The sequence below is a fragment of the Archocentrus centrarchus genome, chromosome 21, assembly GCF_007364275.1.
Source record: "Archocentrus centrarchus isolate MPI-CPG fArcCen1 chromosome 21, fArcCen1, whole genome shotgun sequence".
NCBI classification, from domain to species: Eukaryota; Metazoa; Chordata; class Actinopteri; order Cichliformes; family Cichlidae; genus Archocentrus; species Archocentrus centrarchus.
The window spans coordinates 32,169,979-32,185,581 of NC_044366.1; the positions used below are offsets into that span (position 1 = coordinate 32,169,979).

At 42.5% G+C, this 15,603-nt stretch overlaps 1 protein-coding gene across 1 annotated transcript; it reads left to right on the plus strand.

Moving 5' to 3' along the window:
• The first annotated feature begins 208 nt into the window (after nt 1-208).
• Nucleotides 209-2,603, plus strand: LOC115800217 (trace amine-associated receptor 13c-like). Its single transcript, XM_030757463.1, has 2 exons — nt 209-270; nt 1,790-2,603. The coding sequence occupies exons 1-2, from the start codon at nt 209-211 to the stop codon at nt 2,601-2,603; spliced, it is 876 nt and encodes a 291-aa protein (XP_030613323.1).
• Nucleotides 2,604-15,603: the final 13,000 nt, after the last annotated feature.

Below are 15,603 nucleotides of genomic sequence, written 5' to 3' on the forward strand. Positions count from 1 at the left end.
TGCCTAATTTTGCTTGGCCTGCCAGTACCAGTCAGCTGCTTCCAGACTCCCACAGGCTAACCAAGCACAATGCGACTCCTTTAGCAGCTTCATGGCTCCCTTCACCTGTGATGTCCACCATCTCATTCAGTGATTACCACTATGACAGGCACCAACCACCTTGCAGCTGAAGCTCTGAGCAGCAGCCTCAACAACAGAGATGAGAAACATGGCCCATTCAGAATCATTGTCCTCAGCCTTCCTTGGAATGCTGTTGAAGTTTTGCCGGAGGTGGGAGTTGGAGATCTCTGGCCTCTGGCAGATGTTCCCAGCGCTATAAAATTTCGGTGGGCTCATTTCAAAGTGCTTTCTATCTGTGCTTTATGTCAACCCTCTTCTCTAACAGTGAAAACACCAATCCACAGGCAGTAAGCTGAGGGGATGCAAGAATACCCAGTCCAGCTTGGTGCCTCTCACCGAGGGCAACTCCAGACTGGAACAGAGTCCAGTCCCTCTCCAGGAGACTAGTTCCAGAGCCCAGGCCATGTGTTGAGGTAATCCCAACTATATCTAGTCGGGTTTATCTCTAGCCTCAACCTCATGCACCTACTCAGGCTCTTTCTCTACCAAGTAGATAATAATTCATGTCCCAGTAGCCAGGGTCAATAGCCGGGGATCAGTCCGCTAGGGCTTCCACCCTAGACTGCTGCCCAACACACATCGCATCCGACCCCTATGATGCCTCCTGCAGTCGTGGGCCTACAGGAGGGTGGGCCCATTTTTCTTCTTTGGGCTGTGCCCACCTGGGCACCACAGGCTAATGCCTAGCCACTACATGCCCTCCCTGAAGCTCCCTCCCCAGGTCTGACTTCAGGGTGAGGTCCCGGTAACCCAAGCTTGGGCAGGGTTAACTGTTCCCTTGATGTGTGTTCCATAGGGGTTCTTGGAATCGCTCCTTCTCTGGACCCTCACCCATCGCCATTTTGTCACGAGAGGTCGTAAATGGGGGCAATGCCCTCAGATAACACAGCTACTGGGATCACTGGGACACACAAAACTCCTCCACCACCACAAGGTGGTGATTCATAGAGGTGAACTAACTAATAACTAAAACTCAAAATATAAATGAAAATACATGAAAATGTAGCAACAAACTAAGAACAAAGCAGAGAATACTAAATAAACAGGAATGTAGGATTTATGATAATTCAAGGCCCAGAGTTTTGAATCCAAAAACTCAAAACTGATGGTCCAAGACCAACTACGTGTGAAACAGTGAGTGTGAAAAAGTAAAAGTGTGATAGGTTGTATTGAAAGAAAGAGGAGGGCTATCATGTTGAAGACTGACAGAGGTTGCTGGGTGGGGGAAGATAAATCAGCTATATGAGAAGTTCTGATCAGAGCTGCAGGAGCTGCAGCTGCCTGATGATGGAGATACAGAAAGGAGCTGAGCTCTGTTTTTCACAACTCCTCAACAGTTCCTGCAGGAAGTCGACACTTCACTGGTCCAAAGCTGTGCTCCTGAACATTGTGCTTTCCTGCATCTCTCTGATCACTGCTGCTCTCAACCTGCTGGTTATCATCTCAGTCTCTTACTTCAGGTGGAAATTAACTTTTCAATGGAAGCTACCTTTTTATGTTTTACATATGTGATTTACATCTTAAAAGTATGAAGTGAACTTTGCACATTCTTGGTGTATTTTAAAGATGACCTGAAATGTTTTATGTATGTGCAGGATGTATGCATATAGCATTTTCACTGAAGACATTTTGAAATTATGTGTATTATATTTTTTCTATCTCCTTACAGGCAGCTTCACACACCCAGTAACATCCTCCTCCTCTCTTTGGCTGTCTCAGACTTTCTTGTGGGTCTTCTGTTGATGCCATTAGAAATCATTAGAAGCACAGGATGCTGGTTCCTTGGTGATCTCATGTGTTCTGTTTATTTTTATCTAATGACTAATATTGTCTGTGCTTCAATAGGGAACATAGTTCTCATATCAGTTGACCGCTATGTGGCTATTTGTGACCCTCTGCATTACCCCACCAGAATTAATGTGGGGAGAGTCAAACTCAGTGTGTGTCTGTGTTGGTTTTATTCAACTTTCTACAGCAGTCTTTATATGAAGGATATCCTGATTGAACCAGGCAGGTATAATTCTTGCTATGGAGAGTGTATTTTTTTCAGCAGTGATGTTGCAGGGATTGTCGATCTTGTTTTATCCTTTATTGTTCCAGTTTCTGTTATCATAGTTCTGTATATGAGAGTGTTTGTGGTGGCTGTGTCTCAGGCTCGTGCCATGCGCTCTCATGTTACAGCTGTCACACTTCAGCGTTCACTGAATCAAACAAACAGATCTGAGCTGAAAGCAGCCAGGACTCTTGGGGTTCTTGTAGTTGTGTTTCTTGCATGCTGTACTCCATTTTACTGCTACTTTCTTGTTGAAGAAAACATTATAAATGATCCATCTGCATCTACTGTGGTCATTGTATTTTACTTTAACTCTTGTCTTAACCCACTGATTTATACCTTGTTCTACCCCTGGTTTAGAAATGTTGTTAAACTTATCATCACTCTGCAAATATTCAAATATGATATCAGTGAGGCAAATATATTATAATAAGACTGTAAAACTTGCTTCAGTAAAATATAGCATCCGTGGTGAAGTAGGTAGCACTGTAACCTCACAGTAAGAAGGTCCTGGGATTGAATCAGGCCTGAGGCTTTTGTCTGTGGAGTTTGCAGGTTCTCCCTGTATCTGTGCAGGGACTTCCAGTTTATTCCCACAGAGGGGTTAATGTTATATGGGACTCTAAACTGACTGTAGGTGTGATTGTGACTGTGAGTTGTTTGCTGTTTCTACATGCTGGCCTTTGACAGATCCAGACGTATCTTGCATCTTTCCGCTTGGGACCCTGGATTGAATAAGTGGAAGAAAATGTTTGGAAGGACTTTTACTGTATAACTGAAAGTGACTTTGAGTCATCACTGCATTTAGTGATTAGTAAAATATACTAACTGTGACTGAAGTATATATCAGAGTAAACACAAACACAAAAAAAAATTAAATAAGTACTTTTGATGAGATGATTGAGGATTAGTCTGTTTGGTCTTGATTTTGGGGGTTCCTATGTTCCTTTTTTAGCAAAAATTAAGTAGATTCAATCCTGGATAAAATGTAATTAAAACAGTTTTGTCACACATTTACTAAAGAAACACACATCACCAGAGTACCCAATGGCTTACAACAGCTCTGACAGATGTCATAATGATGGATCTTCTTTCAACTAAAACCTCTTCTATAAAAACACCTTTGGACAGTTCTCTCTTAGCTAAAGATTATACCCACACTAATTCATATTACACAAACACAGGTGGGTCTCCGGAACTCAACTTTTGGGGGTCCCACTGTCATAAAGTTACCTGAAATACATGAGGTGACAGTGTCGTGTGAACCAAAGATGCACCTGAATCCCACCAAAGCCTTAAACATAAACTGTCATTTGCGTGAGTGGAAAGTGTGGCTTGTGTGTGGAGGTGAGGACCCAGAAGCAGGACTCAGGAGCCGTCAGTTATAATAAATGAAAGGTGAGCCTTTATTGTGGCAGAAAAATGAAGTGGCAAACAAACCAAGGTAAATGAACAAACTAAAAATAGACCTAAACTGGGAGATATAGAAGCACTAGGAATACAAAGAATGGGGGAGCGGGGCACAGCCACAGAGACAACATGTGGGAAACAGGAATTAAACACAAATAACTGTAACAGAAAACTATGATAAACTAAAAGTCTAACCACTAGCCAAAGTACAAACACAAGTCAGAGAAAGAAGGCACACTAGACCAGTGGCCAAGGATCATGACATAAATGATATAACAGGCCTCAGCTTTCTGTTGTTGTTGCCTGTGTGTTTGCTGCAACTGCTGCTGCCCTGCCCCAGATTTTATTCCCATCCAACCTGGATTTAAATCTGGGGTCTAAAACATGCTTGAATGCTTGAATATCATCATTCTGAAGTTTAAAATGGAGTACAAACAACATAAATTTAGTGGAAAGGGAGATTAAATATGAATGAAGTTTGGTGTATATGGTTACCAGTCATATAATGATTAATTAACAAAGGTCAGTCACTTTACCCTGTAATGTTTGGAAAGATCATTCCAGATGTTTTCTTTGATGCTCCTGGTGAATGCAGAGTTATCTGCTTGCACTGTGTAAAGTTTGCACAGCTTCTGAAGGATGGGGAGTATCTGGCCACATGTCGGACTTTTTTTGCTACAGACAGCAAGTGTGGCTCTGTAATGCTTCCGCATCAGCAGCACAAACTCCTCTGCTTTCCTCAGGTCCTCATTTCCAAGTCTGGACAATCTGCACAGTATAAACAAAACACCTTTTAATAATAGCTTTATCCAACTAAGTTTTGTCTTTTTCCCTCCAAACATTACATACTTCCCATTCTCCACAGGCCTTCTTAGCTGTGGGTCTATAGCTGCAGCTTGGATGGCAGAAAACTGCTCACAGAACCTCTCCATCATCAAAAACAGAGAGTTCCATCTTGTCCTCACATTTAAGAGGAGCATGTGCTCTGAAAGGCCCACACATGATGAGATTAGTGTAAACACCATTAATATTACCATTAATTTGTTTTAAAATGATCATAATCTGTTCATTTACATTTTGGCTGGCTTTGATTAAAATATTTAAAATGTACTCTTACTGAGGAGTTCCTGCTTGTCCTGGACAACTTTTGCTATGTGGGATCTCTTCATCCACACAAAAACAGAACGAATCCTTGCCACAGTTGGAAACTGCACTGCAGTTGTATAGTTTCTGAGCTCCAAGGTTTAGCGTGTGTGCAAAACATGGAAACTTGATGATGTTCAGCTTTTTCACAGCTATGTCCACGTTTGCTGCATTATTCACAGTGGCTGACGCAACCTTCTCTTTCATTCCAAACTCCTCCAGGATTCCCTACTGAGAATATGTAATGTGAATGAAACAGAACTGTACTGGTTAAAATAACAATTTACATTTCTAATTTTCATTTGAGCCATACCACATGTTATGCAGCAAATGATCCTACCGAAATTCAGGGGCTTCCACCGTGGCGAAGGTATGGTGGCCCTGAAGTGCAAACCACATCAACAAATCACTAGTCACAACCACAAATTTAAAAACACAACAACATATCCAAAAAACTACGACATCTTACAAAACACAACAACATTAACTAAGCACAATTAAAAATTACAAAAGCACAATGACATTAACAAAACAGAAGAGGTAGGTGCCAGTGGGAAACCTGAGAAATCGATTGGATAACTCCACTTTGGGTTTTGAACTGGAAGTTAGGGCTTTAGCGCGTTTGGTGGACCATGTGGCAAGTTCTCAAACAAAAACACAAGCTAGATGTCAAACGTGAATCGCCCTGAGGACTCGCAGGAGGTTTACAAGACGCACGTATCACTCCATGGGGCCCAATTACATATGGCATGTAGATGGTTACGACAAACTGAAGCCATTCGGGTTGGTGCTCTCAGGATGTATAGCTGGTTTTTCAAGAAGAATGATGTGGCTTGTTTGTGGAATGACAAACAACAATCCTTCTGTCATTGCTCTCAATTATATAAACTGTGTCAAGAGTTTTGGAGTGATACCAATGAGACAATGAACAGACCTTGGGACTGAGAATGGGGCTTTGGCCGCAATACAGTGTACCCTCCGTCATGCAAATACAGACTATTATGCTGGATCCTCAAGCCAGAGTCACAGATCATCAACAGAGAATTAACACAGTAAGTCATGGTGGCCCTTTCTCAGAAGAGGACGGTGGGTACATCTGTGTCTGGTAAATGCGATGTACACTGGAAGCTGGTCAACATTGATTTTATAACATTTTCTTGTTTTGCCAACTATCATGACATGTTGAGTTTGGTCCCAGAATTACTTAACATAAGCAAATGTTTTGTTTTCAAAATGAGTTTTTTCCATTGCCTGGTTATAGAAGGTACACCACCATTTTTAAACTGTGGAAAAGAAGCACTATTTTGATTAACATACTTTTTAAAAATTTTTTTTGCATTTTTGGCCACAGTGGCTTTTTATCAGCAGTGGAGGGAGACAGGAAACGGGGAAAGACACGGGGGAAGACAATTGGCAACAGGCCAGGACTCAAACCTGCGCCGCCCGCACCGCAACGCGGCATATATACGTGGTCGCTGGCTTCACCACTAAAAGTTATGAACAGAATCGGTGACAAAGGGCAGCCCTGGCGGAGTCCAACACCCACAGGAAACGAATCCGACTTATTACCGGCTATACGGACCAAGCTCTCACTGCGGTTGTACAGAGACTGAATGGCCCGCAACCACGGGCCAGACACTCCCTACTCCCGCAGGACCTCCCAGAGGATACCCCGAGGGACACGGTCGAATGCCTTCTCCAAGTCCACAAAACACATGTAGACTGGTTGGGCAAACTCCCATGCGCACTCGAATATCCTTGAGAGGATAAAGAGCTGGTCCAGTGTTCCACGACCAGGACGAAAACCGCATTGTTCCTCCTGGATCCGAGGTTTGACTAACAGACGGACCCTCCTTTCCAGCACCCTAGCGTACACCTTTCCGGGGAGGCTGAGGAGTGTGATCCCTCGAAAGTTGGAGCACACCCTCCGGTCTCCCTTCTTAAAGATGTAGACCACGACCCCGGTCTGCCAATCCAGTGGCACTGCCCCAGATCTCCACGCGATATTGCAGAGGCGTGTCAACCAAGACAGCCCTACAACATCCAGAGCCTTCAGGAACTCAGGGCGAATCTCGTCCACCCCAGGGGCCTTGCCACCAAGGAGTTGTTTAACTGCCTCAGTGACCGCACCCCCAGTGATGGCCAGGTCATCCCCCTCGTCCCCAGACTCTTCTGTAGTGGAAGCAGAGTCTGGGGACGAGGTCATCCCCCTCGTCCCCAGACTCTGCTTCCACTACAGAAGGCGTGTCAGTGGGATTCAGGAGGTCCTCGAAGTATTCCTTCCACCGCCCGACTATAGCCTCAGTTGAGGTCAGCAGCACCCCACCCGCACTATAAACCGTGTCAGTGGAGCACTGCTTTCCCCTCCTGAGTCGCCTGATGGTTTGCCAGAATCGCTTCGATGCCGTCCTAAAGTCTTGTTCCATAGCCTCACCGAACTCCTTCCACACCCGAGTTTTTGCGTCAGCCACTGCCCGAGCTGCGTTCCGCTTGGCCTGTCGATACCTGTCAGCTGCCTCCGGAGTCCCACAGGCTAACCAAGCCCGATAGGACTCTTTCTTCAGCTTGATGGCTCCCTTCACCTCCGGTGACCACCATCTGGTTCGGGGGTTACCACCACGACAGGCACCAACCACCTTGCAGCCACAGCTCTGAGCAGCAGCCTCAACAATGGAGGTGCGGAACATGGTCCATTCGGAGTCAATGTCCTCAGCCTCCCGCGGAATGCTGTCGAAGTTGGTGGGAGTTGAAGATCTCCCGGACTGGGGCTTCTGCCAGGCGTTCCCAGCGCACCCTCACAATACGTTTAGGTGCACCAGGTCTGTCCAGCATCTTCCCCCACCACCTGATCCAACTCACCACCAGGTGGTGATCAGTTGACAGCTCAGCTCCTCTCTTCACCCGAGTGTCCAGAACATACGGTCGCAGATCTGATGATACGATTACAAAATCGATCATCGACCTGCGACCTAGGGTGTCCTGGTGCCATGTGCACTTATGGATATCCTTATGTTCAAACATGGTGTTTGTTATGGACAAACTGTGGTTTGCACAGAAGTCCAATAACAAGACACCCTTTGGGTTCAGATCGGGCAGGCCGTTCCTCCCAATCACACCCCTCCAGGTCTCACTGTCATTGCCCACGTGAGCGTTGAAGTCTCCCAGCAAGACTATGGGGTCACCAGATGGAGCACTCTCCAGCACCCCGCCCAGTAACTCCAAAAAGGGTTGGTACTCTGAACTGTCATTCGGCGCATAAGCGCAAACAACAGTCAGGACCCGTTCCCCGGCCTGAAGGCGCAGGGAAACTACCCTCTCGTCCACCGGTGAAAACTCCGACGTACAGGCAGCAAGCCGGGGGGATACAAGAATACCCACCCCAGCTCGCCGCCTCTCACCGAGGGCAACTCCAGACTGGAACAGAGTCCAGCCCTTCTCCAGGAGACTGGTTCCAGAGCCCAGGCCATGCGTTGAGGTGAGCCCAACTATATCTAGCTGGTATCTCTCAACCTCACGCACTAGCTCAGGCTCCTTCCCCACCAGCGAGGTGACATTCCATGTCCCAATAGCCAGTCTCGATAGCCGGGGATCGGTCCGCCAGGGCCTCTGCCCTTGGCCACCTACAGGAGGGCGGGCCCATGTAACCTCTTCGGGCTGCGCCCAGCCGAGCACCACGGGCTAATGCCCAGCCACCAGACGCTCTCCCTCGAGCTCCCTCCCCAGGCCTGGCTCCAGGGTGGGGCCCCGGTAACCCTATCCCGGGCAGGGTGAACTGTTCCCTTGCTTTTATAGACATAGGGGTCTTCTGAACCGCTCTTTGTCTGGACCCTCACCCAGGACCAATTTGCCATGGGAGACCCTACCAGGGGGACAAGCCCCCGGGCAACATAGCTCCTGGGATCACTGGGACACACAAACCCCTCCACCACGATAAGGTGGCGATTCACGGAGGAATCCGTGAATCTCCGATTTGTTTTTCTTATTTTTTTCCTTTTTTCCCCCTCTTTCTCTTTATGACTCTTTTTCTTATCCCTTCCTTCCTACCTGTCAGGCCTGGCATAAATAAATAAAATTAAAATACAAACATTAACAAGAGTAGCCTATAGAAAACTTATATAGCTGCTCTTGTAAAAGCAAATATGTTTGGTACACCACTGCATTTGGATTATCATTCCAATTGCGAAAACTGCCAGACATGACAGGTTTAAAAAATAAATGAATAAAAAAAATATGAAATCTTAAACCACAGCTGTATAGCTAATAAAATTCCTGACACTTGGGTATACGGCACTATGGGGTTTGTTTTCACATCAATCCATAAGCTTCAAGCGACTGCAGAATCCCACAAACGGAAAAGCTGTTACTCACAGAAGGCGATAATAGTAAGTGTAAGTTTTTATTCTCACCTCGTCTTCGTATTATATGCTGTTTATATGTAAATATGTATGTAATGGTGACCTTGACATGCACTATTACACAGAAAATATCACTGTATACTGATGTTACACCACTTATATTGTGTGTGTGCGAGATTGTGTTGAAATTTGTAAAAGCAGTGTTTAGGGGATGGGAAGGTGTGTACTAGGCGTCAATAGGGCTTTCACAGGGGTCTTTATTACATTTATTATGGCAGGATGAGGAGGACAATGGCTCAGAGCTTTGTCTACTGATATTCGGTGAGACTGCAACCTAAACAGGAAGCCAAAATGGAGGAGCAATATGTGGCTTTCTTGTTAATTAAATCTTAATGGTAAACCCCTAATTCCTGAGATTTTGGCAAAATCATGTCCCACCAAAAAAGTGCAAATTCCATTTGCATATTAATTTTAAAAATTAATAAAACATAACTGAGGGATTTTGGCATAAATATTATGATTTTTATTTAGTGATTCATATGATTTTATGATATGCCCACATATCATAAAACAACCAACAAAATGATTTGTTCCAAGACAAGAGTCTATAATTTTGATTAAATGAAAAACTGTTCAAAAGTCTTTTTAAAATATGAAATATCTCAGAAAGATGAAACAGAAAAAAAAGTGAAAAGTCAAAGTCAAGCTGAAAGCTAAATTTTTTATGTTTCATCTGTGTATAATTGTCTTTTTCTTAATTAGAAACATGTATTTTTTCATAATTTGGGATATTTTGGGGACATGACTGTCAGAGGGCTGGAATGGATTAAATCTATTTCCTTTATTTTAAATGGGGAAAATTTGTTCGAGATATGAGCTGCTCTACATACGAGCTCGGCTCTGGAACGAATTAAACTCGTATCTCGAGGTACCACTGTATTTCTTCTGTTTTCTCCCCTCTTTTCTCTCTCTTCTTCTCTTGCTCCTGCCTGTCAGACCTGCCTGTAATACTCTGTGAACAATAATTAAGATGAATGAATAAATGAAAGAAAAAGACAAACTTTAACAAGAGTAGCCTATAGAGAACTTATGGAGCTCTTCTTGTAAAAGCAAATGCTTGGTACAACAGTGCATTTGGATCATGATTGTGATTGTAAAAACTGCCAAACATAACAGGCTAAAACAAAAAAAAAATCTAGAATAGAATTTAAAATTCACCTCACATACAAGGTCTTGAATGATCAGGCTCCATCTTATCTCTAGACCTCATAATGTCATATCACCCCAATAGAGCACTTCGCTCTCAGACTGCTGGCTTACTTGTGGTTCCTCGGATACTTAAGAGTAGAATGGGAGGCCGAGCCTTCAGCTTTCAGGCCTCTTCTGTGGAACCAGCTCCCAGCTTGGATTCAGGAGACAGACACCCTCTCTATTTTAAAGATTAGGATTAAAACTTTCCTTAATGATAAAGCTTATAGTTGGGGCTGGAATCATCCCTGACCCTGAACCATCCCTTAGTTATGTTGCTATAGGCCTAGGCTGCTGGATGGTTCCCATGAGTGTTTATTTTTCATTCACCTCTTTTCACTCTGGTTATACACCACTCGACATTTAATCATTTGTTATTATTAACCTCTGGCTCTCTTCCACAGCATGTCTTTTGTCCTGTCTCTCTCCCCTCAGGGCCAACCGGTCACAGCAGATGACCCCCCCCCTCCCTGAGCCTGGTTCTGCTGGAGGTTTCTTCCTGTTATAATGGAGTTTTTCCTTCCCAGTGTTGCCAAGTGCTCGTTCATAGTGGGTCGTTTTGACTGTCGGGATTTCAATCTAATTATTGTAGGGTCTTACAATACAATACAAAGCACCTTGAGGTGACTGTTGTGATGTGGTGCTATAAAAATCAAATTGAATTGAATCAGTCGTTTAGTTTGTGTTGCATTGTGTTTTCCTCAGCCCATCAAATAAATGCTTACCTCATCTCATCATCACGTTACTCTGTGTTACATGATCTTTTTTCTTATCCACTCATATAAGTGTTGAATTTTTATGTATGTCATGGATGTTTGTATGAACATTAGGCCCAGGATATATTTTAGGATCAAATATTGCCTAAGCTTGCAAAGCATCCTTCACATTAAAATAGTATAATAGACAAATTCATCGTCAGGTGTGTTTAAATGCAGCAATAATTCAAAGTCTGTTTCAGTAACACAGTGAAAATGAACTACACACATTCAAAATTGCACTCTGGACATTTAGATTAATTTAACTGTCATAATTACACAACGGTTAAAAATTCTGTATCTTTTTATCTATATGCTCTTGATACAGTTGAAAACAATATTACATTTACAGACTGAGAAATATATTGATTTTTTTTTAATCTTACTGGAGCAGGTTTCACAGTATTTCTATAGTACGTTCGCCTCACTGATGTCATTCTTGAATATCTGCAGAGTGATGATAAGTTTAACAGCGTTTCTAAACCAGGGGTAAAACAGGGTATGGATCAACGGGTTTAGACACGAATTAAAATAAAAGACAATGATCACAGTAGATGCAGATGGATCATTGACCAAATTTTCTTCAACAAGGGTGTAGCAGTAATATGGACAATAGCTTGCCAGAAACACAACTACAAGAACCCTAAGAGTCCTGGCTGCTTTCAGCTCAGATCTGTTTGTTTGATTCAGTGAACGCTGAAGTGTGACAGCTGTAACATGAGAGCGCATGGCACGAGCCTGAGACACAGCCACCACAAATACTCTCATATACAGAACTATGATGACAGTAACTGGAACAATAAATGTTACAACAACGTCAACAATCCCTGCAATATCATTGATGACAAACACACACTCTCCATAGCAGGAATTATACCTGCCTGGTTTTATCAGCACCTCTTTTGTATACAGACTGTAGTAGAACATAGAAAAAAACCAACACAGACAAACACTGAGTTTGATTCTCATCACAGTGATTCTGGTGGGGTAATGCAGAGGGTCACAAATAGCCACATAGCGGTCAACTGATATGAGTACTATGTTCCCTATTGAAGCACCAGTAATACTGCCTATTAGGTAAATATAAAGAGAACACATACGATCACCAAGTATCCAGCAGGTTGTGTTTCTAAAGATTTCTAATGGCATCAACAGGAGGCCAACGAGAAAGTCTGAGACAGCCAGAGAGAGGAGGATGCTGTTACTGGGTGTGTGGAGCTGCCTGCAGGGAGACAAGAAACAAAGCAAATATTACACATTAGTCATGTCAAATGTCTTCAGTGAAATGTTCCATGATTAAAGCATGATTTAATCTAGACAAATGAACATTATAGTCATGGTTACAATACACAATAATGCCCCAAGTTCACTTCATTCTTCATTAAATTCATGTGATGTAAATCTAAGCTTTTACATGTCTAAAATTAAACTGTAGTTTCAAATCATTTCAATTCTCAGTCTCGTACCTGAAATAAGAGACTGAGATGATGACCAGCAGGTTGAGAGCAGCAGTGATCAGAGCGATACATGACAGAACAATGTGCAGGAGCACAGCTTTGGACCAGTGAAGTGTCGGCTTCCTGCAGGAAATGTTGAGGAGTTGTGGAAAACAGAGCTCAGCTCCTTTCTGTATCTCCATCATCAGGCAGCTGCAGCTCCTGCTGATTTATGTCCCCCTCCCAACAACCTCTTTGAATCTGAAACATAACCCTCCTCTTTCTTTCAACACAACCTATCACACTTTCCCCTTTTCACACTCACTGTCTCACACAGTTGGTTAATAGTTTGTCATCAATCTGGAATCCATGATGCTGTTTGTTAGATGATTGTTAGATTATTGTCATGGTCGCAGCTTTAAACTTTCTGAAGTGTATGCGGACACATTTTGAAAAATGCTTTATTTTCCATCCATCCATCCATCCATCCATCCATCCATCCATCCATCCATTTTCTTCCTCTTATCCAGGGTCGGGTCACGTGGACAGCAGCCTAAGGACCCTATTTAGGCTTTTTATTTTTTAAATTTTATTTAAAATTTTTTTTCTTGTTATGATCTGTTATATTTTAACTACAGCACACAGTTGCAGAACAGTGACCTGTTATTTTACTACTGGCAACTTAAGCTAACCTGAGTATTTAAAAACCTCCTCTTGATTTTTTCTTAAATTAAAATGTTTTAATCCTTTATAGAAAAAAAAAAGATAATATTTTCACTAATCAGAATTTCATCAACTTCTCATATTATTTTATGAAAGCTATTTTTATCCTTTGCCAGCAGTTTCAGATGTTCTTCTCTGCCACCTCCTCTGGCCCCTGGAGTACAATTAACAATGGACTTCATCTTTTGAACCTTGTGCTCAGCAACAATACTGCTCAAATCTAAAATCTTGGCTCAGTTGAAGGTATTGCAATCCAAGTGAGTACTTTCTGACCCATACTGCTTTTTAAATAAGTCAGTTCAACCTTGGAAAAAGAACACACTGAATGTGCAACAGCCACTGGTATAGTGAGACGTATCGAGAAGACTGTACAAACATTACTAAGCTATGGTCTCTGATGAACATCTTTGCAAGATCCATCACAGGCAGTTTTTTTCCCTACCTCAGACTTGAAACAGGTTCTGGAAGAAAGAAGTCATTCTGAGAAAGTGGTCAAGTCTCTGTGACAGTGGTCCACCAGGCATAACACACTTGGATAAAGCACATCATCCTGTACATTATCCTTCACACTGCTCAGGGTGCCTGTTTGGATACCTTGGAAGAGGTAATTGATTTCACACCTGGAAGTGAATCTGAGAGTTATGATGATGATGATGATGATGATGATGATGATGATGATGATGATGATGATGATGATGATGATGATGTCCAGGCTGGCACTGAAGATGCTGATTCTGAAATAATTGTCTTAATCAGTCGGCCTTTCATTCCCACAAGTTTCACTCTCAGAGTCACTGAGTGTCAACTTTAGATTGTGTGCAGACCTTTGTACATCTTTGGAAAGCTGTTTCCAAGATTCTGGCTTTATACTGGCTTTATATACATTTTAGTAGACCCCATTCATGTTCCCTCTGCCATTGTGTACTGTTTGTTATATGTGGATTTGTTTGCTACACAGAAATTATATATATATATATATATATATATATATAGATATATATATATATATATATATATATATATATATAGATATAAAACAAAACGTTTTTTCGAAACTCAGTGAGACACCCACCGAGTAACAAACTGGTTATGACTGGATGTGACTCTGTTTTGAGAAACGTGAAGCTAGCGACAAGAGTAACCATAGTCGTGACCATAAAGGCCGGGCTTTCCTCCTGCCTCTAAATTTACATAAAATTGAACTTATGGCCCCACAAATCTTAGAAACATGGTGTCAAACCAGATACTTACTCTGGATGGCTTCCAGTAACACTGTGAGAAATCTTGGAGTCATTTTTGAACAGGATATCTAATTCAATGCGCATATAAAACAAATTAGTAAAACTTATTTTTTGCATTTATGCAATATTTCTAAAATCAGAAACATCCTGTCTCAGACTGATGCTGAAAAGCTAATTCATGCATTTATTACTTCTAGGCTGGACTATTGTAATTCATTATTATCAAGCTGTCCTAAAAGCTCCCTGAAAAGCCTTCAGCTGATCCAAAATGCTGCAGCTAGAGTCCTGACAGGGACTAGAAAGAGAGAGCAGATTTCTCCCATATTGGCTTGTCTTTATTGGCCTCCTGTTAAATACACAATTGAATTCAAAATCCTTCTTCTTACATATGAAGCCTTGAATAATTAGGCCCCATCTTATCTCAAAGACCTCATAGTATTGTATCACCCCAATGGAGCACTTTGCTCTCAGACTGCTGGATTACTTGTGGATCCTAGCTCCCAGTTTGGATTTGGGAGACAGACACTGTCAAGTGAAGTCAAGTGAAGTTGAGATCTTGATTACCGGAAGAGCCTAAGCCCGGCACTATGTGGATAATCATAAATTAAATGTATGAAATTGATTAACAAGTGATCTGTATGATTTTCAGACAAATGATAAGTGTGTGTGTAACACAGAAATGGTCGGCATGTATGTTTTTAAGGAAATTGTGAAATCACTGAGCTGGGGGTGAAAAGAGGAACCAAAACTGTTGCTTAGAGACCAGTAGGAGCAAAGTTGAAAACATTTCCAGACATGTTCAGAATGGAAAAGTACCTAAAAAGCCCAATGATTAGGCCCAACAGTCCCATAAATGGGTATGGACAGAGGGGTGATAATTTGTAATGATGATGTATGAAAACTAGGATGTGTCCTAGACTTAAGCTATAAAAGACGGTGCTCTGAAGCATCGGACGAGAATTTCAGGAGCTCATCCCCAGACAACAACTGCTCTGCTGAGAGGACAGGACCAAACCCTCTGCAGATTAATTCAACCTTGAACAGTTCTGCTGGATTCTCCCTGTCAACTGAAGTTGGATGTTACTCTGCTTTAGAATTTCTATCCTTCGGACTTTCGAT